The sequence below is a fragment of the Zosterops lateralis genome (assembly GCF_965231275.1).
Source record: "Zosterops lateralis genome assembly, chromosome: 9".
NCBI classification, from domain to species: domain Eukaryota; kingdom Metazoa; phylum Chordata; class Aves; order Passeriformes; family Zosteropidae; genus Zosterops; species Zosterops lateralis.
In genome coordinates this window covers 10,547,293-10,572,367 of record NC_139769.1, presented here as the reverse complement: position 1 = coordinate 10,572,367, position 25,075 = coordinate 10,547,293, and the positions used below count along the sequence as shown (strand labels likewise).

Sequence of the window (25,075 nt, the reverse complement as noted above, 5' to 3'; positions counted from 1 at the left end):
ATGTCCAGAAAGATGTCAGCAGGATTTCTTTCAGCCTTCTAAGCCATGCTAAGAAGAAATAGCAGAATGTGGTGGCTAGAAGCTCAACTAGATAAAAGCAGTCTGAACACACATAATTTCCTAGAAATCTGTCCTTAAAATTCTCAGATGACATACTCACAGAGGGGAGCTCTGACTGCTGATATCTTTTTTTCTGTAACACAGACTTAATCCAGTATCTGGGAAAATTCTGTGTCCTGGGAGTACGAAAGACAGGGCTTTACTCTCGTGTTGGCTTCCCACCCTCCTGTTCTGTGACTCTGGGACCCCCTGTCCTCACTCTCTGTGACCCATTTGTTGACTGTGGGGAGCAGGGTAGCAAGTCAGTAATACACCTGACAGCTTGTCATGGAAGTAAGTTATTTGCTTTATCCAGTTGTCTGCAAAGGTCACAGCAAATTTTTCTCTCCTTGGGGCACAATTAGCCAGATCTGTTTCTGCATCCAGAGGGAGAAGGTTTTGTGGAGTCTCTGAGGTGAGCAACCTCCAGCATAACAAAATTCCCCAGAAGAGCTTTTTGGAAAGCATTGCAACACCACAGGATGCTGTAAGTTCACCGGTGTGGGGTATGAAGACTCACAGAAGAGAGGAAAAACACTAATTTGATTTTGTAAATAAAATCACATGTTTTCTGTCAGTGGCTGAAAAGAGACTCCCCTTTCACAGCTCCAAGAATTTTGCTATCTGCATTTTTTATTTAAAGTGAGGGGGGGGAGAAAGTCTGAACAGTAAATATTTATCCAAGATGTGTGGTTGTTATTATGATCCAGTCTTCAGTCATTTTGAATGGTGTCATGATGACAGATGTTAATTCAGAAAGGAATAGATTGGACGATTTATGCCTGAAACACATGTGTTCCTTGGCAGGCTCCATGGATTACTTGCATAGTTAGAGCTGTCTGAGCCATTTGTAACATTTTCTCTGCCTCGAAGCACCGAGGGCTCCAGGACAGGGGGTTGACCTATATCTTCAGTCTGCTATAATAAACACTGAGGTAACTAAACTCCCCATGTGCTTTTATCTTCCTAAATTTATCTCTTCCCCCTGTGCTCCAGCTGTGTGTGGTGCTTCTGGTTCTACCCAAGAGGAATGGCAGTTTCTTTCTGCAGAAGAGAAGGATGCTCCTGTGTGTGAGCTGAGCATCCCTGACCTCCTTCCTCTCCTGACTGAGCAACACCCCTACCTCAACACTCACAGTTATTTAATGCAGACACTTCTCCTGACAACAGAAGTGAAAATAGATCAAGCCATATGAAGGCAGGAAGCAAGAGGGATTCAGGAAAGACCTTTTTTTTTTGGTAGTATTTCTATTCTTGCAGCTGTGAATTTATGCCATGTGTCTGAGGGTGTTTCTTCTCTGCTTAATTAAGACAGATTTGTAAAACTGTTAGTGTCTTGATCTTTATTTATTTATTTATTTAGTCAGAGGCATAAAATTGGAGAAAAATAGCCAAATTGTTGGGTGCATGAGAGCTTGGTAGTCTACTTGGAAGTTTTTCTCATCTTGGCCATCACTTGTGTTCTGACCATTTTTGATTAAATGAACTTTGCCCACAACTGACAAGAACGGAAAATATGGAGCCTGGCCCAAGCAATCAGCACTTCTGCTATTTGGAGAAAAACTCTTTAAATGTAAATGTTCTGTTTGGATTACGATTTATTTAAATTCTAATCTCTTAAGAATATTAAATAATCTTGCTTAAAAACTCTTCTTCTATAAAACACCAATTATTGATGCAAGTCTAGAAAACAAGTAGGGCAAGAGCTTCCTGGCATCTTCCCAGTTTCTTGTTATTTTGACCTTTCTGCCTTCGTCTCTTAGAGGACACTGAATAATTTGTATATATTCTATATGAACACTCAGTGAATATACAAATGATTTGGCTTCACATTTCAGCAAAGATGCCAAAATAGGGGAAGACAGATTTTCTGTGTACTCTTGCTGTAAAAACAATGTAAAAAATTCTCTGGAGTCTCACTTTGAGATAACTTCAGAAAGCAGTGAGGGTTTTTAGGCCATAATTCTTCCTGTGGTGATCCTTTAGTTTTTTTTTGTTGTAATGTGCCAAGCATTTAGTCTAAATTTGTATTGTTTAATGAGTTGCTGTTTGTATTCAAACTCATGAACCAGTTCAGCTCCCTGAAAAAGACTTTGCTGATGGATGTCCTCAAATGTCCTGGGATGCCCTTGTGCTTTGTCATCCAAGCCTGCAAAGATAGCTTTTTCAAATTTTTTTTTTTTTTTTTTTTTTTTTTCTTTTTTTTTTTTTTTTTTTTTTTTTTCTTCTGAGCAGGCATATGGTTGTTAAGTGGAGCAGGTAGCTGAGCTTGTAGTTGAGATCATAGTTGGGGTCACCTCATATTTTCTGTTATAAGCAATGGGGAAAATGTTTTATCATTTTATTACACTGGCATCTTTGAGCTGATGTTTTCCATGCCACATGTTTGGCTCAGCTGGAGAGTTCAGCTGAAATAACTCAGCTGTCTCAAGATGAGGCTACTGAAAATGCACAGTTTTATCCCTGTTTAAAAAAAAATCTCCCACCCTATTTTGGTGAGGTTGTCCTGTTCTTCAGCCTGGTGTGGCTTCTGCTCTTCTATGAAATCCCTGGGCTTGGTCTGATGTTCCATGGGGGCTATTAGATGCTGTCAGTGCTGGGCACAGTCAGTCCTGCTGTGGCTCCCCTGTCCTGCCTGTCAGGTGTCCTCCTAGTTAGTTGGGATGCAGTATCTCAAGGGATGTAAGAACCAAGGAGGATTTTCTCATCAGTTACTTCTCCATAAACAGTTTGGGGCAAGAGCAGCAGACCAGGGAGCAGGGAATATCTCCTGGACTCTCAGGAACCTCTTTCCCTCCTCCCAGCCATCTAAGCAATGTGAAGGAGCAGTAGCCTGGTCTGAGACATGGCAAGAACAGGAGTGATGGGGACAGCAGAGAAAGGAAGGGTTTATAACTGGCAGGGAATTCCTAAAACACTGGCACTTTAAGATTTTATAAAGTGCTGTATGATTATAGAAATTGAGCTGCCAAAGGTTAAAAAAGGTAAAAAAAATAACATTGTGTTTTCAATGTTAATTCAGTTCTCCTGTGCAGATGTTATCCTTAATTACATAATTATATCCTGGCTTGCTTAGAACACAGCTGTCTATCCAGTGGAGAGGGAAGACTGAGATTTGGACTAATTTCTGTAATGTAAGACATTCAGCCTTGCATGAGTAGTTGTGGGAGCCGTAGAACATGTGGATAGCAGAGAGGAAATGCGAGGAGGAAGAATGGTCTCCTGGTTACAGACACTGAGAGTTCCTCTTGAGGAGATGTTATACACAGAAAGTATTGCAGAGATGCTTGAAATGTGAAAGTATGGTTTGTAAAACACTTAGATACGTGGTGATATAAGAAATATCTTGTGGGTGGATTGGAAAGTCACTGTTCTCAACAGCAATCCTGAGCTGAAATTGCAAGACAGTCCTACTTCAGCAATTGCTAGCACATGGATCTGACCCTTTCAGCCCTGGTATCTTTTTAATAGATGTTACATGAGTATGACACTTCATAAACTATGTCATAAAAATAGTAACAAAGTAAAGAAGCTGGTCCCTTATGGGAATAAAACACCCTGTAAATAATGATGATATAGGGCCTATTCTTCTTTAGGATTTTTCTGAAACTCTGCTACTTTTGATATTTTTTTCATTTGAAGGATAATTATTCGCAGACAAAAAACCCACAAAGCAAACATAAGTTATCTAAATCCCTTCCTTTCACTAAAACTTCCATTTTTCCTAAGACATTTCAGAACAGGAATATTTCTTCAAATTCTGGCTCAAAATCCAGCTTACATTTTGAACAAAGGAGTCTGTAGGACAATCTATCCATCACCCTGTTTGCACACAGAAGACACGTCTGCTGACACACCGTATGTGAGCCATCATTTATGCTTCAACTTGTGAAACAGCATTCATCAGAAAAATCTTCAGTTTTTCTACAGCTCCTCTGACATGTTCCAAGTTCTGTTTTCTTCACAGGACATTCTCTTTTTTGACAGCATTTTGTTATCTTACAACTGTGGACTACATTTTGCTCTCAGTTACATGGCTAAAACCATGAGAAAAATTTTTAAAAGAGGAATTCCTTTTCATTTACAACATGTCATAAAAATAGCTTTGCTCTCCTGACTTCTTAGAGCTGGTCTTGGCCTTGTGCTGTTTAATCCTGTGAATCAGAAGACAGCAGCTTGTATTTGACCCATGTGTCTGTGTTTGGCTTAGCTGTAGCACTCAGCTATGCAGGTCAAATGAAGCTGGAAATTCAGTAGGTCTATTTGAATATGTTATCTCCTTATTCACAATATATGTTTGCAGGTAAACAGGCCAGAAACTTCCTGACAGCCATGGGAATGAGCAGATTGCTGAGTTACAGCAAACTGGTGTGTGACACACCAGTGCCACACTCATGTCCCAGGTGGATTTTGTCACCACTGAATTTGCTGCTTTCTGAAGCCAGTATCTCTGCACGGGACAACTTCCAGTTTCATGTGTAGCCAGGGTGCTGTGTAAGTGACACATCTGGCACAAGGTTTAAAGTTTGCAGCTGCTGCTTGGAATAAGTTTCCTTTCTCTTGTGGTTTTTGACTTGGTTATCAAGCCTAACAAAACTTATCTCTAGCCAATGTAGTGAACTATTAGCTCAGCTCTATCAACAAAGAAGAAAATACTTTCGTTTTAAAAAGAAAAAAATCTCTAGTAGTGCCATATTTTGAGGTGCTTTTGTCTCCATCATGCTTTGCTGCCCTTTGTTTGCTAGGTATAAAATACATTTGGGTTTCACACTGAGAAACATTAGTAAAAACTAAATTTGTGGGCTTTATAACCTGTCGGGAATTCTTTTAGGTGCTGTGAGGCAGTAGGCAGGTGGGGCATAATGACAGGGGAATGGCCTGGGAAATTATAGCCAGTTGATTTTAGACTTGGTCAGGGGGAGGATGCCTCAGGAAAAGAAACAAAACTGGTAAAAAATGAGAAGTGTCGTGTTGTTGAGTAGTCCAAGAGCTGCATCTCTTTTGACAGCAGAACAAAGAGAAAATGAGGGAAAGGCTTGAGCGATGTTTCTACTTCAGGCAGAGTAAGAGCTTTTCAGTGGGGCAGATAAGAGTGGAACTAGTCCCTAGAGCATTTCTAGGCTCTGGAAACTGAAGATAGGTTCATTCAGAATGAATGCTGGCCGTCAGAGCCATGTGCAGAGGATGGTGAGGAGTTCTCCATAGCTTTTAGAAAGCTGGGTAAATATGCTTTAAGTGTGGGCTAGTGGGTCTGGCAATTGACCATTAACCCAGACTGCAGGCTCTCAGCACCTCTGTTCTTGTTGCTAAAAATTCCTTGTTGCTTTGATAATCAGTGCAAATGATGAAACTTCGTTTATATTACCACTTGCAGAAGAGCATTTCTAGGCCTCTGTGTCTACTTGACCGCTGAGAAATGCAGCATTGGCTGATAAGATGGTTATTTTCTAGTGGAAACACACCTTCCATGTCTAATCCAGTCATGCCTGAGCAGAAATCTTTCAAAAGCCTCTGCAGATGGATTGCAGTGGTTTTGCTGTACCTTGTTTGTGTGACAGTGAGAGCTTGTGGATGACGGGTAGAGAATAAACCACATTCCAGCCTTAGTGGGGGCAGAGATTCCAATTAACAGTGTGCTCACAGGCACGGTGAGGTCTTGTGACTGGTGCATCATCCCTTGACTTTTTTTTTGCCTCATGTCCTTCTTCCTCTCCATTTCTGGTGTTAGCAGAGTTTGAAAGAGCAGTAATCTCTGTTTACCACAGGCTCCCTCTCCAGTCTCTCCATTTGGTTGTTCCACAGCAAACTATTGCATACCCAGACTTCATGTTGCATGTAGCTGACCTTTGCAATCTTCCTGTCACCTTCCCATCAGAGCTAGAAGTCTCAATGAGCTATGCTGTTTGTACTCCTAAGTCCAGTACTGTCACAGAGGCACAAAAGTGCCAGCATCTCTATCATCAGGATGCAATGGCATTACCTCTCATTTTGCTCAGTATGTCAGAAATGTTGTTATTGTGGGAGACTCAGCCTGCTTCTAGTGGTTTGTATTTTCCACAGAGGTGCTTCTTGGCTAAGGCTCTGAGTTTCCATATTTTATTTTAGTGAATGTTGTGATTTGCCTTGGTAAATCTGAGAACAGGAGATGGAAAACTGAATGGAGACAAAAAGTAGTTTGCAACTGGCTGTGCCTATTAGCCTTCAGTATTCTGCAAATGGACAGAATGAAGGATTGCAGCTGGATTGTCCTGTCCCTGGAGGTATTTGGTGAGCCCTACCATTTTTTATCCCTTCCTCCTAATCTCCTATCTTTGGTTTGTCATGTCTGTACCAGTTTATTCCTGGAGTGGTGTCTATAGAGGTGGTGTCTCTTTCTGCCTCTCTTGCTGGATAAGAACTGTACAAGAGACTGGCTTGAAAGCCCTGGCCTATCTAAATTCTTTTGTACTTTTAAAATACTTTCCTCTAAAGCCTTTAGTGATGTCCTTTACAGTTACACAATTTTGAAACCACTCCTAGATTGCTTTAAAATGCCATGGCCCTCATAGACTTGTTCTTCAGTCACATTCTCCTGTCTGCCTCTCTGTGATGCTCGTTTCTTTATGCTTGTATCATATAAGCTTCTTTTGGCAGCCTTTGGCACTGTGAATACTGATCTGTGACTGAGACTCTGGGTGCACAGTAGTACCAACAAGTAATAACAGTGGAAGCTTAACACGAGGATACACAATTTCCAGCCTGGACCACCTGGTTTCCACCTCGGTGCCAGGAGGTGATGAGGCACTGCAGGAACATTGCCTAAGCAGTTTTCAGACTCATTTTCTGACTGCTTATCATTGTGCTTATCAGGACAGGAGTTATTTCATTGTGACAAGCCTACCCTTAAGCACTGCGAGTTTATCCACTGCAGCAAACAGAGGATGCCTCAACCTCCAACTGTGAGTCTGAGCTCCCGAATCTGGCAGGAAAAGTGTGCCCTCCCTCCATATGCCCGCTGCTCCTCGGGTCTCCTCCCAGCCAGAACAAGGGACAGTGTTCCCCGACGGGAAGTAATTGCTTTGGAAACCTCTCTGAACATCTGTGTCCAATCAGGCTGAACGTGCAGCGCGGAGCCCTGGGGGGGCTGTGTCAGGAGCGGCCCCCGGGGCTGGAGCTGCCACCGACGGGCTGCAGAACAAAACCACAGCGCTCCAGAAGGGAGCTCAGCACTACGGGGCTTGGAGAGCCAAACCACAAGGCTGGGATTTCAGTAATTATGAGCTAGAAGAAGAGTTTTTGGTTCTTTAGCACTGCGCAGGGATTTGCCTGCTGGATAGGTGGAAGTGAGAGCTGCCTGCTGAGACTTCGTGTTCCTCCCTACAATTGTTTTAGAAACTACAGTGGGAAAATGCACCAAAATTAAAGACTGCCTCAGGTGTCCCTCAAAAACTAATCTCAGGGGAACTGCCCAAAAAGGGTACAGGGAAGAACACAGAGCAAATAGAAATGAGACAGAAGGGAGAAGCCAGAGCAATTTCAGAGCAGTGTGATAGCTAAAGGAAATGCTTAGGGAAATAGTCGTGAACAGAACAGGAGAAACAGCTAAATAGAAGGGAGTAAAGCAGACTGGTTGTATTTCCAGCTAGGGATTGGTACCCACATTTATTTTGCACAGCACAACTAGCTGAGAGGAGCCCAGGTGTGTTCCTCATGGTTCACACAGCACTGTGAAAATGGACAGTGGTGGTATGTGTGGTTATTTCTCTCTGAACAGCTCCAGCAGCAGCAAGGAATAAAACTCTCAAATGTTTATAACCTTTCTTCTTTTTCTTTAATTTTTTTCTATTTAATGTTTTGTGTGTAATGTAAAAGCCATGTAAAACCCACTTAAATCCCAGAATTTATGTAGACTCTCATATGGAGTGTAAGTCCAAACAAAAGCCACCTTCTGTCCACTTTAAATAGCTTGCAGACTTTGGTTTGAATTGTTCACAAAATTTGGGCAATGCCATATTTAGAGTTGTATGTGAAATCGTAAATGAACTTATAAATTTATTTTAGTTTCAAGGTCACACAGTATTTTTCCAGGGTGTGCCTGCTTAAGCCCATGATAAGATGTTTTCACTGAATGAGTAGCTGTTCAAGATTTTTGTTTATCATCTTCATTTTTGTGAGACCTGGAGCATGCTTAATGCAAGTGGAGTCTGTGACTTTTTTTTCCTCCCCTCCTTTCCTGGAACTGAAAGACCTCTGCTTTACATATGCCCTTAGGAAATTCCGAAGGTTTAATATTTATCCAATTTTTAATGAATTTTCACAAGGAGTCAAAACCCGGCTGGCATACCAAATCCCTCAAATCCCTTGGTCAAATGGATGCTGGACTTTATTAATATTTGTAAAGTTTTTTCCTGGGTTTTTTTTTTTTTTTTAATGCTGGGATCACTCAGTGGCTAAAAATGTCTTATAATGGAAAGTGTTAGGCTACTTTGACACCAGACATTCTTTCTACTATGATGAAAGAACATGAGTGATAATTAAGATTTTTTTTTCCATTTAGTGTCCCAAGGGCACTTGGCTATTGTTGAAATGTGAACTTAAACCCATGGGATGCTTGCCTAGTTGTCAAAAATGTGTTGAGTTTGGGCAGTTTTAAGGGGGCACAGATAGCAATGGGATTTGGCTTTCCTTGAGCGTTGGTTTGGATGACCATGTGCACCCTCCTCAGGTTTGCTCTGTTAATGCTTTTTGTAGCATGAGCCATCTGCCAAAGTTTCAATTTCAGGATATGAAATTCAGCAGCTAAAGATATCCATGGGCTTGTTCCATAAAAAACACTCTGTAAGGTGTTTAGCAGCAAGTGGTGTGAGAGTTCACAGGAGTGAACACCCTACAAGGAGCGTGTGAAATGCAGCAGGCATTGGCTGAAGCAGAATTCCAATCTGTAATTACAGGGATGATCACAACTGGGCAGAGGAAGCTCCTGAGGATTTTGCAGTGGGTAATAACATTTTCATCAGTGCCTTGAGAGCAGCTGTAAAGTCACTGCTAAGCTGCAAGCAACCCAAAACTGGTGTATATAATGAATTCCAGAGTGTGTCCTTTTTATGTAGTGTAGTGTCTGTTTCTTGTCATGGAGATCTCAGGGAAGATGGCTCAATGCTTCAAGAAGGAGGTGTTCAATCAGATTATCCTGCCCAAGATGCTGGTCAGCAGATTAAAGTTCCTTCCATCCTTCCTGTGCCTTGCTCTGAATTAACCCAAACAGAAGTGAAACATTGGAACACAATTGCTCCCTGAGTCCTGTGAACACAGAGCCTCTGGTTATTTGGGAGCACTCTGTGCTGTACCTGCTGGCACCTGGAAAGGTGTCAATGATGGGAACCAATGATGCAAAGCCATCAATGAGCAAGGATATGAAACCATGTGGCAGAATGGCAAAAGTCCCTCCCCAGGCAAGGCTGTCTAGGAGTGCAGCACACATCAAGGCCACTGTTCTTCCATGTTTGCAGAGTAAAAACTTGAATTGGGTAAAAATAATAGACATACTTAGTTGTTTCTTCCCTTGTACCATGAACATTCATGACTGTTCAGAACAGGAACCTCTACAAGCTTACAGCTTAATTCACATAAACCCTAACAGGGGAGGACAAAGCTAGGATAAAGTGGGAAGCTTGTAGCTCACACTGCAAGTAGGGCTGTACAGTCATTTTCATATCTTTGAAAGTTCTCAAAAGCATTTGCTATCCAATGGTGTATCTCCTTGGAGGCAGGTGGGAGTGATCACAGGATGTGCTGAAATGTTTAATTCATGGATCAAACCAGCTGAAGTGCCAATAAGAGTGAAAAGATGGCACTAGGGAGCAGGTAATTCATGCTGATGCCCCGACGTGTCTGTCCTCCTCACAGTTACTGTCCAGACTGCCTCAACTGCATCAGTCCCTGCTGATACCACCTCTCCAAGAGACATAGGTCCCAACAATGTTACACTGGTGCCCTGTGGCAGTGAGCAGAGACAGTGGGAACTGCTGCAGTAGTGCATTTTAATATGTTTTAAAATAAAATATTAGAAATCTGCTATATTTTGTATATAATTCTTATTACCTTTCTTTTTCCTTTATGTTTCTGTTTCTATTTTTGTTACCAGAGTGCCTCTGATGGCTTTTGGAAGTCAGTGGCAACCCGTGTCCCAAGGGAACCTCATGAGATTCGTATCCTGAATCCCTACTTCATCCAGGAGGCAGCTTTCAGCTTCATTGGATTGCCTTTCAACAATGGCCTGATGGGCAGAGGGGTAGGTATAAAGCAAAGGAAGGATGTGAGACCAAGCAGCAGAGGAGGCTTGCACTGTTCTTATCTTTCCTTTTGGCCTCCGCTGTTGGACATTGAAAGGGAGGGACTTTGGCTCTGTTACAGTGGCAGCTCTCAGGCTCCTTCAGACCCAGGCAAGAACCTTCCTGATCCAAGGATTTTTGAGGAGATCATCAACACTTTAGCAGTGGAGCCACTGTGAAGCCACTGTGGAGCCACTGTGAAGTTGCATCCCAGGCTTATAGTAGAAGAGGGTAAAGGTTTGCTTTATGAGGCCTTAGACAAGAAATTCTGGTCTTATCCCAACAAGTTTTACATGTAAAAGCTCACAAAAGAAAACAATGCAAACCTCAGTTTCAGCTCATATTTATTAGCAAAGTTCCTTAATGGTCATTCTAGTATCTCTCACCCCCAGTGCAGCTTTTTGGAGTGTTAGTGTAGGAGTAGGTGGTGACTTGGGTTTTCTGGAGTATCTCACATTGCAACACTGTCCTCAGAACCTATTTATATTTGCTCTACGTAATATATCAACCATTAGAGTAAGTATTACTTGGGTGGGTAAATTGCTCATGTACACATGTGATATAGTTGTTGATAGAGACCACACGTGACATTTTTGGGCACATTAGCACAGCTGACAAACCCAGAGAGAAGCACTTTGGCTGGACAAGGTCTGCTTGGTCTGCCCCTGGTATTGTCCTTTCATTGCTATCAGTGCAGGAGGTTTGCTATGTCACAGCAGGGATTTGGACTAGACAGAATAGTGCCTCATTTTCCATGCTCTAATTATATCCTGAAGACTTCTGGAATATTAGAAACTTTTATTTTGTGCAAGTCAGATGGGTGGGTGGCTGGAGATAAGACATTTCCTTCTCAAAATGCAAAGTGCAAGATGTGCAGACAAATTCAGCCATATGGAATTGGCCTTTTGAAAAATGCACTGCTGTATAGAGAAGCTGTCATGGGATTCTGGGAACTCTGGATTTTTGTTTTGTGCACTGAAGGTATCTTACTGCAAATATTGCAGTCATCTAGGAATTAACTTACTTCACATCTCTGCATTCTCCACAATTTACCCTTACAACACTGCAGTCTTGATGTGTCTTCCAGAAAATCAGGAGTGCTGCCCCAATAAAGGACAAAAATCACCATACTTTATTTTCCTCCATTTTTTTTTAACACGTTATTTTAATACACAAGTTATTACTTAAACTAAAAGGAGAAGAGAGAATCCGGAAATGAAAATGCTGTGAACTGAAGTTTATGAGGTTTTGATAGGTTGTTTAACACACATCAGATTGGGAAATGAAGGCATCTTAATTGAAACCTGATGTTTCACTTCACAAAACTCCATCTGAGCATTTAAAAATAGTTTATGGTTCTTAAAGGCAAGCAGGCTTTGCCCATGACCCTTAGTAGACTGTGTGAATTGTAGTTTATTCCTCCAAATGGGGTAACAGGAGCTCTACAGGTGCATATGGGGCTGAAATGTCAGTATAGCCTGGGCAGTCTGTGCAAGGACACTAACACAGGGATTCTGTCAGAATTTAAAACAGAGAGAGTGCTTCTGGCCTGTGGCTACAATTTTACTGCAAACATCAGCTATAGACTGCCATCATGGAACTATGAGGCTTCACACTTTAGTGAACTCTGCTGCACCACTGCAAAGTTTAGAGCTTTGTAAGTGCAAAGGCTCCAACAGGAGCTATTGCTGTCGGGGAAAAGAGGGAAGAGTCTGAGTAAGGCCCTGGTGATACAAATTTGCTACGTTTTTTTGCTCAGATTTTAAATGGAAGGAATAGAAATCAGAGCCTGTAGACCAAGAATCCAGCTCTTACTGAAGTTTTGTGAGAGATCCAGCCAGACAAGTGGGACAGCAAGGAGGATTGCTCCAAATCTGTGTGACCCAGAAGCTGCACAACTGGTTGGGTTTGGGGTTGTGCTTTGGTGATGAGAGATAGCCTGGAAAACTTTACTCAAGAAAGAAGCATATGGGCATGGAAAAGGAAAGTGCTGAGGACTAGTAAGCAAAAGCACAGCAAGCAGTGTATCCAGAGTTTCTCCTGGGAAATGGGGCTGGAGGCAGACTGGTGCCCCCGTGCTGCAGTGTGCTGTGCTGTGCTGGGCAGGCTGCACACAGGAGGATCAAGGCTGGGGATGCCTTCGTAATCAAGGCCAACACAAAATCCTCATAAAGAGCAGTAATATTCCACTCTCCTTTGGTTCTGATGCCTAAATAAACTTCAGTGCTTCTCTTGCACACCACATATGGTAACAATGTGCTGCCAATTAACTTTGTAATTTGAGGGCTGTTTCAGCAAGGTTGAGCAGAGCTAGTAAAATAGTTTGAGGCTGATCTCAAAGCGTTTTTCCCAGGATTCAATAAAGGGTGAATGTAGTAACATCCTCTGCTTTGATAATATAATTTGGGCCAGATGATCCTGGAGTATAGTAGTGGGGTACAACTCAGATGTACATTTTGATTGCACTCGTGGCAGTGGTAGCTAAAAGTCTTAGCACGGAGAAAAACTTACACCCACAATGAATAGTGACTTCTCTCTGGGACTAGTAAAGCTTTTCAGGAGTTTTCTTCAGTCTTACTGAAGTCTTAAGAGTGGGAGAGCTGTTCCATACTGTATGTGGACTTCTCTTTCTTGGGATAAGCTGATGATAAAGAACAAACTTTGGGCTCCTAGCAATGTCTGGGGGGAAATAATTGTTAATGCCTGAAGATAGTTTAGCACAAAAAGGAAAGGAGAACACTTCAGGTGACACAAATCATCAAAAGTCTGAGTACTCCAGACTGCAATGTTTGTTTCTCTCTCTGTGCTGGTGCTGTGCATCCATGGATCTGTTTATGATTTAACTCAACTCTGTAAGCCTTTCGTTTGTTCATGTACTGGAAATGGTTGAATCTATAAACTAAAAAGATAAAGCATCCTTCTTTGGGCTTCACCCAGCCTCAGCACTAACCTGGTGAAGGAGGAGCCATGTGCAGGAGGTGTTACCAGGCTGATTCAGGCACCCAGCCATGGATTAGCACCTCTGTACAGCACTGACAGCTCAGGGATTAACCTCTGATGCTGGAGTGTTAGCACATCCTGGCCAGGATTCTCGTAGCTCTTAGATGGTTTTTCCTGTGGGCAGGCAGCCTTTCTGGAGGTGCCAGCAGGGATCCTTTGCACCTTAGGCAGTTTTCAGCTCCCTTGTCTCATCATCATGACCTTTTCTCTCATGATTTGCCCAGGTGTCAGCAAACTTTGTCTCCTGGGCTGTTCTTACTGGACTATGACTGTGTGGAGGTTGTGTCTTGGAACCCATCAAATCTTGGTGGAGTAGAAGAGAGGTGGACATGGCAGGGGCAGAGCAGTCTTCCACTTAATCCTTTCCAGTTATGTGGTGCTCCTTTTTTGCACCCTGATGGCATCTTCTAAGGCAGAGGGACAGGTAAGGGGCCACTGCAGCTGCAGTCAGTTAAATGTAGAGACTTAGTGTCACTGTAAAGCTTTGGGTTTGCAAAGCAGCTGTTTCTGTCTATGGATAGAGGTAGGAGCAGTAAGCTCCTGTGACAGGGACCACTCCACAGAATGCCAGGCACTTGTCTGCTCACAATGAATGATACTAAATTGCTGCCTATGCCATATTTCCACGCTTTTCAGCTAAAGGAAACAAAGGGTAGGTTTGGGTTTTCTCCGATAGAAACAAAAAGGAAATATAGTGAGTGTTATGTATATTGTGATGACTATGGTAGTTTTGTTCTGTATTTCTTTTGTTTTGAAAACTTCATTGCTCTTAGGTGATCAGGTCTGTAACTGATAAAACTAAGGTAGGAATATTTCCCAGGTAAGCAAATTTTGGGTTTTTCCTCAAATGATTTAATATAGTAGTCAAACCAATTTGAATATCCAGGTGCATTATTGTTCATAGGGAGTTTATTCTTCAGTAACACTTACCCTTTTATTGAAGAAGGTAACAATTGGAATAGTCTGAGCAATCCAATAAGTCTTACCCTGAACTAAGTAAAATCCCATAAATAACTGGAATTCATTTAACATATTAAGGGAGTCAAATATTTCTAAAAACAGATTTACAGCAGTCATTTCCTTCCAGTCCAGCAGGCAGTGACACAGGAATGACCCAGGCATGGAATGAAAAGCAGCAAGAGCTTTTCACATGCACCAAGCAAAGAGCAGTTCCAGCCCTGGTTCAGTCACCAGCACTAGATCTTCAGCACAAGCCCACGAGGTAATAATGGTCAGCCTTAACAGAGTCCAGAGGAGATCCAGTGATCATTTCTGCTGACTGACTTCTTTATATATGTGAGTAGAAGTCAGTCTTTAAAGCCTCTTCAGGGGGCAGAATAGAAGATGAAACATCAGCGTCTTGAGGTAAAGCTTTTTGTCTTCCTTCTTGCAGCAGAGAACAGTGTAGGAGCAGTTAGGAGAGTCTGTCCTATGTCTGTGCTGCTAAAGGATTTATGGTCCCCTGACCTGGTGGTGCAGACTGGCTGTTTGTGTTTGCACTGCACAGAGCTTGCTGTTCTCCCTGACACAGCACATGACCAGAGAAATCTTTGCCTCCCTTGCTTTTACACTTTTCTCACCAAGATCCACCACGTATGTGCTCACATTACCCATGGAGGACAGGTGCCCCTGGAAGGAGCCATGCTCCAGAGTCTGAGGCAGGCTTTGCCCAGCACTGCTGTGATGACATGTCACTCACCACTGCTGTGTTTTCTGCTTCTGTTTGTCACATGGCCTTTTAGTGTCATCCTTGTCTCGTCTGTCAGTCTGCTGTGTTCTCTCAAATAGGACCAGGCAAAGGGCTGATCTCTGGGGAGCATTATATTAGATATTACATTTCCCATGTGTTTGGTCTTAGACAAACAGGCCAGGCTTGAAAATGTGGACTTTCAGTTCTGGACACGTTATTCAATGAGATTGCCCTTGTAGTTGTTTACAGGTGCTGGAGAGGGGATTGTAAGCCTGGGACCTCCGTGGGCCCCAGCCTGGACAGAAACCATTGACGCACAACGGGCGATGCAGAAGGCCAAGCTCAATGCTCATGGCAGAGAACTGACAAGGAGAGAGGGCTGCCAATGATTTCTGGGCTTTGCCATTCCCAGCTCACACTGCTTGCTGGGCAGCAGTTCAGGTCAGAGACTCATCATGGCCACATCTGCAGCAATAGTCATGTTGGGTCATTCCAGGCAGCCCCATGGTCTAACCTGCACTGGGCAGTCTCTGTGCACCTGGGAGGGATCCCAAGAGGCTCTTGCCTCAGCGCTGGCTGCTGTTGGGATGTAGCTCTTCAACCATTTGGTTGAAAGAAGCACTACCTGGTGATACAGGAGCACCCAAGCACACTGATGGCCATGAGCAGGAAGACAGGCTTTGAGCTTGTCTAACACTAGATTGTTATTCCTGAGGCGAGATGGTGAAGTTTTGGGGGTTTTGTCGTAGCAAAGGCCTCAAATAACAAGAGGCCTGCTCAGTTGTTTGAGAGAGTTTTATTTTCATAACTCAGCCCTGGAGGTGAGGTGGTTGCTTTGGTATGTCTTTGGGGCACGGCTCAAGGGTGTGTGTGGTGAGATAGCATTGACACATTGTGCAGGGCATAGCAAGCCAGATTTGGCACAGCCATGTCCATGATGCCCAACTTCTTTTGGAGTGACTTGTTCCCCAGCTTGCCCCATAGGCTGTATACGGTCCATTAGGTCCAGATTAGGAGTTAGCAGCTAATGAATTTATAGGTACAGTCAGGAGAGCTTGGAAGCTGTGTAGATGCAGCCAGGGAGTAGTTACAGCCATTTCCTCTCTAAAACATGTCTCCTCTTACTTGCCACATCTTTGCTAAGAGGAAAGGAGGGGAGATGCCTTTCCCTTGGACCTGGAGAGTGCTTCTCTGTTGCAGTCTCTGCAGCACAGCCTGGGACACGTCCCTAGATCCTACAAGGTGTTGTCTTTCCCATATTGCAGGCTGGGCATGAGGCAGTGCTTCATTTTCAACGGGGGGAAGGAGTAGCAGAATCTCAGCAGGCTGCCACAGGAGAAGAGGGCTCAGTTTCTGTAGATTAAACCAAATCAGGACTAAAGTACTGTATTGACTTACTAATGACATTTAGTTAATCAACAATTGTGCTTTTTTAATAGTTTTGCTCAAGATAACTCCTTTTTCTTCAAGACTGCCTAATTCCCCAGTTACTGTTTAACCCCTCTGATGGTTGCTTCTTTTTTAAAGATAAGCACTTTGGAGCAAGTGTCCCAGTTATGTGTGTGTGATCTGGGCACATGTGGGTGCCCACACCCTTTGTACCATGTTCTTCTCTTAGGCAGATGCTGTTATCCACACCATTTACTATGGGTAGGTTTCTGCAAGCACTCCTGTGCTGCCCTAATGCTGCCATAATACTGCCCTCAGTGAATAGCAGGGGTGATAATTCTGACAGTATTTTCAAGAGGCACCTCTCTAGCCCACAGGATTCTGACTGCAGCAGTAAGATGTGAGGCTGCATCTCACCAGTGGAGGCTGCAGAATTCGGTCTTCAAGGGGGGCACATATTAAGCTATAGCTACCACAGTATTGGAGGGTGCTAACATCAATAAGGCATAATTTAATTAAGAAACTGTCATCAGATCATCAGTTTCCAGATGTGATTTTTAGGGTAATGCAAAAGTATTTTGCTAAGGATACCCTGTGAATTTCTGATAGTTGTAGGGGCCCAATCAGATATATCTACTATGACTGAAGAGTTTAGGAAGATAGGTAATCTCTGATATTTTGATAATTTTTGAGAGCAGAGCAGGTGGTACTAAGATGGTGGCATGTCAGGAACTACTGAAGAACAGAAGCAGATGAAAAAATTACCTCCTATATTTCCATAAATACCATTGGATGTATTATAGAAAGAATAAAGTCAGACAGATATTTGGCGACCAAAGGAAAGTTCACTTTCAATTTCTGTCTTCTGTTACTCTCCAAACAGAGTATGCCTGAAAGAAAGTTTGGCAGTTCTCCCATAAGGTTGGGTAGTGTGATTAATTCTCTGTGGTTTGCAAGACTCACATTAGAAAGTTAGCTCTTAAATGTTAACTTGGCCAGGGAAATTCCCTCCAGGCAAGGACCCTGTGTCTCCCTTGAGCGGTACCGTGGGAATGGGCCCAGTGCAAGTGTGGGTGGTGTTAACACTATCATGTTCCCAATGACGACACAGTCTCAAGGATGTAACCATTTACTCACTGTGTTTTGGACACTGTAACTACAGCTCTGCTGAGGGAAAGGGTTTTGTGGCACGTCCACTTACCAGCTGATGCAATTCCAGTGACATACAAATGTCATCTTCTATGCAAAACATAAAGCTGAAAAATAAGAATTAAACTGTCATGTCTCAAAAGACAGGATGTTGTTGGATATTATGAAATTTGGGGCAATGTTCTTATTCTTGCCTAATAAACTTTTTCCATTTTTTTTCAAACCCCTACTTGATCTTTTTTATTTACCAGTGAATTAACAGTTAACTAAAGTAACTAGAATCGAATCAGTATTGTTTTTGTGAGTATCTACTGAAATTAAGCAGCGAGAGCAAAATAATTCTGTTTTTCCCAACATCTAGAGCTGGAACAGGAGGATGTAGGAAGATCTTGTCGTTTCAGATGCTCTCTGTTACTGTTGTGTTGCAAATGTTTGAACTTAATGTCTCATTGATTTAGCCATAAGCAGTTTTTACCTGCTTGTTTTCACATAAGAGTAATTCCAGTGCCCTGTAGTGGAGTTCTATATGGCAGACGAACTGTGCTCCTAGCTCTGCACATCTCAGCTGGGATTCTTGGAAATTCTCAGGTGGAATTCTTGGAAAACATTGTTCTCCGGACTGGTCAGGTAATCAGAAGTGAGCAAGGTCATGTGCCAACAAAAAACAGTTCCTTTGAATGAGAAGCAGAAACTCAAAACATTATTCCCAACCTTTTTGAATATGCAATAGCATTGCTCACCAGTTCAGGGTAAACTGTTGTAAATGAAAAATGTAAATGTGCAGTTGGTTTCTACATCTCAGCTAAGAGCTGTCACCCTTGGTGACTGTCTGAGCATGTCCTCTGAATTTGTGATATTTCCAATACAGCCAGTGTTGGATACTCTACGAATGAAGATGTGGGTGGATTTCTCAGCCTCTCCCTCGCCCCTGGGGCAAAGTTGCCTCTGGATTTATCTGGCTAAAGGGAAGTTAGAGAAGTCAGTGAGCTAGGATTTTACACTGGAAACACTTTGCTGTCCCAGCAGAACACACAGGAGGAGTTGTAGCTGTACAGCACTGCTGTCACAGGGCCTTGGCAGAGCCTGGTGAAATGGGAAGGGCTGAGGCTGGACTTCAGTGCAAATCACAGGTCAGCAGATGGAAAAGGGCAGTTGGGGTGTCCCTAGGATGCTACCACCCATCTCTGACTGACTTCCCACTGCTCCTTGTTTTCCTGCTATGTGGTTCAGAGGGAATGGCACAGGGCAGAGTGCCCTTCACTGAGCAAAGGAAGGGGTCTTGGAACACACTGCCTGATCTCCTCTCCATCTCCCAGAGCTGTTTAACAACCTTAAACTGCTTTTTGCCATCAGTAAAATAAGGAGTTTGTGCTGTCCCTCACTTTTGCTCCTGTATGTTGACCTGTTTGGGATAAGTATTTTTCCTGAGCCTAGCTGGAAGCCAATAATGTGCATTAACATTGTAATCCACTATCTATCTGTTTTAATTTCAGAAAGTTAATGTATCCACTGTGATTCATCCTCCAGCTCATCTGCTGCCCTGTTCTCAGGACAGCAAAGTTGTAGAAGGGGAGTCTGACCATTTGCATTAATTTCTTTACAAGTTGGGAGGCTATCAACCCTGCAAGCTGGCAGGTTGAATATAGCCAAATACCATGTTCCTGATTTTCTGCTTAGTAGCAGCAGTGCCCCTGTGAGCAGAGACAATAAGAGGAAATCTTGGATTATAAAAATGGCAACCTGCTAATGACTTCCATTCCTGCTTTCTCTCCTCTCAGAACATCCCCACCTTGGGAAGCGTAGCAATAACCATGGCGCTGCACAACTGTGATGAGGTGGCGGTAGCTGGGTTTGGCTATGACATGAGTTCACCCAATGCACCACTGCACTACTATGAGAACATCAAGATGTCTGCCATCAAAGAGGTAGGGAGCTCCTGCCAAGCACATCCTCCTCCCAAGCCTGCCAGCCACCTCGACTCCAGAGCCTGACTGGGATTGTGATGTCAACTTCCAGCTTTCTTGTCTGGGTCAAAACACAGCTCCACCCATGCATTTGCCTGTAAAATTTTAGACATTCTCCCAAGCTCAATGTATGTTAAAAATGGTTATTACTGCTGGGAAATGTTCTGTGGAATGTGTATATAATGTAAGTTCTTCTTTGAGTGGCATGGATAGGATTCACATAAATGTTAGCTCAAGAAGTGTAAAAGGGAGCAATTCTTCTGCTCTGGGGTTGAAAAGATGTGCCCTGTCCTGCTTTTTCTTCCATTCTATTGTTGTCTAATCCATAGACTTTTTTTGTGAGATGATCCCCTCCTCAGGCCCTGGGAAGCGTGGGGGAGGTGAGATCAGCCTGTGTACCTGAGCTCTCAGGTGACTGTTCAGCAGCACCTCACTGGTGTAAACACACCTGGACTCTGTGGAGACTGCTCTGTAAAGAAGGGTCCACATTAAACACAATTTCTGTTACTATCACAGTGAGAAAAAGAGTATTTTTGGAGGAACAAAGGCTCTCATATTGGTATAATGCAGCAATACAGATGCCTTTAGGTGTGTCCATTTCCTGTACCAACCTAGAGCAAACTTGGACACTGATCAAAGCTTCAATAGTGGGAAGGTTTGCTGCTTTTTTGAGAGAGCTCCTTCTTTGCCAGCACAGGTCTTCCTAAGATTGTTTCTCCTTCTTCACTGGATAGGGAAACTTGCTCTATCTTACTCCACACTGTGAAAAGTTGTACTGTTCATGGACAGTAGCTGTCTCCTGGCACCTGGCATGTGTTCACCTCAAGGCTGCACTACTCTCACAGGCTGCAGGCTGCATGACCCTAGGCAGACTGAGAGGAATTATAAATCAGTGATTAGTCAGCTTGAGAAATGAGAAGAGTGTGTTTAATTATCAGAGTAATGAGACTTTGGAACAAGCTCTCAGCAGAGGCTAAAAGAACAAACTGATTTAAGGAAAAGGCTGTGAGGAGGTCCTCAACATACCAAGGGACTTGACATTGTGGTCCTGAGGTTCCTTCTGGGCCTATGGAGGTGGCAAGAGAGTCTACTTAGCTCAGTGGAGTAACCATGAATTTTATCAGTCCTTGCTGGGAAAATGAGTGCCTATTTGCGGATTTAAGAGGTATGTCCAGAGAAGTAAATTGAATTGAGGTGGTGTCTGGCCTGTGATATCCCTGAATGGAAAAAACTAAGGAATATAACTTTTGGAGTAGTAGAGGAGGTATCACCATCAGCTTGCCCAGTTCTGGGCATCTGCTTATAACCACTGCCAGAGACAGGACCCTGAGCTCCCCAGGCCAAGGTCTGAGGCAGTACAGTTGGTCCCTTAGTCTTCCTGCAAAGAGATGGCTATGCCAGAATGAAAATGGCTGTAGATGCGTGAATCCAGCACTGAGTATGGAGACTCTTCAAGAGTCTTTCTTCAAAGAAACTTTCTTCAAGAAAGTTTCAAGATAAGCTTTTGGTGCCACTGTTTTCACCCTGGTGAATCAGCTGTCTTTGGTGGAGAATCACTCTTGCCTGGTTTTTCCTCCTGTCTCATAAGGATGTCAGTCCCACAGTCAGCTTTTGGACATGGGACACCCACAGCTGGTGTCCTTGCCAAGTTTGCTTTACAACGTGATACGTGTCTCTGTCCTCAAAGACATCACTGGAGCTGACAAGAATGAAATCTTCTTGTTCTTCATCCCTACACAAATCAAAGGGAAAAGTTGGCAAAAAGAGTTGAGTAATGGAATCTCTGATTGAAGTTTAAGGTCTACGTCAGTTGGATCCCTGATTTTGGAGATCAGCACCCCAAATGGGATCCAAGGCCATTGGAAGGCTGGAGGAGGTCACTGTTGGACATTGTATGTGGTCTCAGGAACAGACTTTATGTGGCACAGGACAGATGAGGATGAACATGTGAAATGCAACCAGTAAAGCCTCCTAGAGAGAGCAGTTGGTGCCTGATTTGCCAGGCCTCTGCTGTCTGGAAGCCATCAGTCATCATGTCCAGGATGTTCTGTACAGAGGTGAGGGAGCGCTGAAAGATTCTGGTGAAGCCTCTGTAAATCAGATGTCAGTGGATTTGTTTCTGCAGCCGGGGCTGTTGTTGAGAGTTCTGCATCCCAGCAGAGCTGGTTCTAGAAGGAAGGTTCCTGTTCCACTTGAAGGCTGGTTACCTGATATATGTCTGCCCATCTAATGCTCACATCCTCACCCACAGGCTCCTCTTACATTTCATTGCTCTGGTATAAGAAAAGCCATCTGTTCCCAAGTATCAATAATTAATGCTCCTCCTGCCTCTGCCCCTCCCAATATGACAAATTGTTTGTGATATTGTGGAATGTGAAGAGCGAAGAGAGGATCACATTTCTTTCTCTCCTATTTAATATTAATGGTAGCTGGTAATTGTTAGTCATCTGAGGGTGAATTTGAAAGGTGAAGGGCATAATAACTGGATTCTGTCTTCTGCAGTTCCCTTCAAAGGATGCAGAAATAGAGATTTGCTCCACTCCAGACTGGAAGACCTGCACACAGCTTGCAAACTGGGAGGATGGCCTGTACTGGTACCTTGTGTCAAACCTTGCCCTTGGCATTAGTGAAAGAAGACTGACCCAAAACCAAGCTCCACCAAGGTTGTTGTCTGTTCCATCTGCTCTGACACCCAAAGGTCCAAGAACATCCACAGGATTTTGCTCTGTGTTACTTTGGACCTCTGGGATTGTGTCCAGGCCTAGTTCTTCCTGGTCCTCCTTTACATTTCAGCCTCTAAAGGAGCCACTAAAGCAGGCTATGCCTTGAAATTATGCAAGTATCATCTTTGTCCTCTGGCCTGCAGACCCATGGAGGCTGGAATGTTCATTTCTGGGCAGGGGAATGGAACAGGTTTGCTTAAATAGCATCATCACAGCACTGGAACAACTGCAATGGGATGCAGCTGTTCCACCACCATGAACATCCCATGTAGGAACCCCTGCAGTTTGACCAGGCTTTGGTGGGGCAGAACCTCTATTTCTGAAGTTCAGATCTCTTCAATGACTGCCAAGCTCCTCCAGCCTGAATATCTTAAAATCTTCAATGTTTAAGCCTAGAAAGCAGCTGCAGGGAAGCACTCCAGCTCCACCCTGAAAACATCACTGTCTTTACAGAGGAAATGTAAACACCAGCAGTGTCCTGGGTCTGGAGATGCCACACATGTGTGTGTGGATTGTGGGAGCCTGTTGGGTAATATCCCTCAAGTCCCTTCTCTTGCCTGCTATCTGCAGGGAAAATGGGCCTGCTGGTGAGCAGGAGTCCTCTCAGCAAGGTGTGTCACTGATTTACACTTGAGGCTGCTTGACATCTCTCTGGACACCCTTGAAACCCTGTGACTCATCTCTAAGCAATTTGTTCTGATTACATAAAAAAGCCAGCAAAATGCACTCACTTGCTCACAGCTGGGTGGAGATGCCTCTCCCATGCCAAGACTGAGGTGATAAAATCTCTGTGGAAATGAATCTGATTTTTCCTATTGCTCTGTGGCACTGGCAGCTGAATTTCCTGAAGGAGAAACAGGCATTCCCAGTCCATAGTTTAGTTCAGCCTGTACTTTCCCCACAGGAGTTAAAGCTCTCAAGGTCTGAGATTGTGCTGCTATTGCTACCACAGAAGCCAGCTGCTTGCACTAAGTCTTCCAGGATCTCCAACTCCTGAGGGCTGTGCAGGCATTTCCTGCCTCAGAAGAAGAAGCTCTGCAAGGAGGCAGATGCACTGGAGCTTGATCAGTGTTAAAAGTCAAGGAGAAGTGTATGGTCTTGGACTCAGTTCAGTGGTATGGCTGCAGACATGTATGGATTCTCCTGTGCTTGGGGATCCTCATCAGAGTTAATTTCTCCAATTTAGTACTGGATAGCTTCTTTACTCTCTCTCCTGGGTAGCTCAGTGTATTCTGGCCAGGGTATGTCCAGGCAGAGCTGGTGGAGAAGACCCTTTTCTGTTCCTCAGTGTGCTCTGGAGAGCTGGAAGCACACTGGGGTGGTGCTTTCAGTTTCAGGTGTGAGCTGGAAAATCAATGCCATTAAAACTGTACCTCAAGGCCAGTTCTTCTGTCCAGCACCTTCTCCGCTGTTCTTTCAACTTCTCCCTGTCATGGCTGGGGTACAGACTCCTGGCCTGCACTTCAGCAGATTTCTGGGTGGTGTCAAGACAAACTTTGTTCTCTGATCTGTTACTGGGACTCCAGTGCCCAACAGACCCAGTGCTATAAACTCTCACAGGTGATTTTTCAGCTCTTATCCCATCTCTTTATTTTAGCTTACAAAATGCAGAATGTCCAAGTGTGTAATCTCTGTTCAGTTTTTTTTTTTCAGTTTATTTTCCATGTTCCAAGTAACTTTGCAACAGCTTTTGTCCCTTGCCTGCTTCCATGACTGCTGTACAAAAATTTGAGTCTTTGCCAAGGTATCTGCTCACTTGTTTCTGTTTTCATGGCAATGAATCTATTGGAGTTGGATTTTCATATAGTTTATTGTATTTTTATGTCTTGCTCAGGTCCTGTAATGCTTCCTGTCCAAGCACTCCATAAAAATGTATTTTTATCACAGGTCACTGTCTTCTATTAATGTAGAAGTGTCAGACCCACTGGGAACATAGTGAAAGAAACATTGAAATGGTGGTGAGGAAAAGGAATAATTTTAAAATAGAGTGAAATAGAAATTATTTAAGGATGGGAAAGTGACTGTTTAGAATAGTAAAAACAGATCCGTAAGGAGCTTATGAAACTGAGAGAGCAGGGGGCTGTGCTAAATCATGGGAACGAAGCACAAGACAGGCTCCCAGCATCCCTCCTCCATGTGCTCTGCTCTGCCCCAGCACACAGTCTTCCCAAGCCTCATGATCCAGAGGTGAGCTGTCCCCTGGTCATTTCTTGCAGGAGCAAGAATGCGAGCAAGGAGTTATCTCAGATGCCATACTAGAAGCATCCTGGGCTGTCTTCTCAGCAGCTGGCTGCAGACTGCCACAGACACACTTAGGATTGGTAAAAAGGGCAATTCATGGTTAAAAGCCACCCTTGCTCATCCAGAGCCTGTCTGCAGCATTTGTGTCCCACAGCGGAGCTGCTGGCGAGTTTCCTTTTTACTGTAGAGGCAGGTCAAGCACCAGCCCTGCTGTTGGAGGTGTCAGCTCCTTTGATACAGCTGTGTCCAGCACCTCGGTGACTCATTGCCTGACCTGAGGGGGAGGTGGCCTGGCAGCCTTTGATGGCTTCTTTCTGATCACTGCCCCCTTCCCCAGCAGGTCTTTGTGGGATGCCGAGGACACCATCTTGTAACACTTCTCATTCAGGCTGTGTAAGGGCTGTCACAAGGGCCAGGGGAGGTGGCCTGCAGCATGCAGTGACACACAGCTTTGTCTCTGTCTCTCCCCGACAGCAGCTACCTCTCAGAATAATCCGCAAACATCGAGTT

At 43.7% G+C, this 25,075-nt stretch overlaps 1 protein-coding gene across 8 annotated transcripts in view; it reads left to right on the top strand.

The window, feature by feature from the left end:
- ST3GAL3 (ST3 beta-galactoside alpha-2,3-sialyltransferase 3) overlaps window positions 1-25,075 on the top strand; it is a 175,970-nt gene that overhangs the window by 140,124 nt on the left and 10,771 nt on the right. For 6 of the 8 annotated variants that reach the window (XM_083868003.1, XM_083868001.1, XM_083868002.1 and 3 more), the window contains 2 exons: window positions 10,223-10,369; window positions 19,416-19,562. In XM_083868003.1, the coding sequence (XP_083724129.1) occupies window positions 10,223-10,369; window positions 19,416-19,562 (294 nt within the window). Of the gene's footprint in view, window positions 1-10,222; window positions 10,370-14,496; window positions 15,007-19,415; window positions 19,563-25,075 lie in introns of those variants that run through there. The other 2 variants (XM_083868007.1, XM_083868005.1) reach the window with 2 other exon arrangements.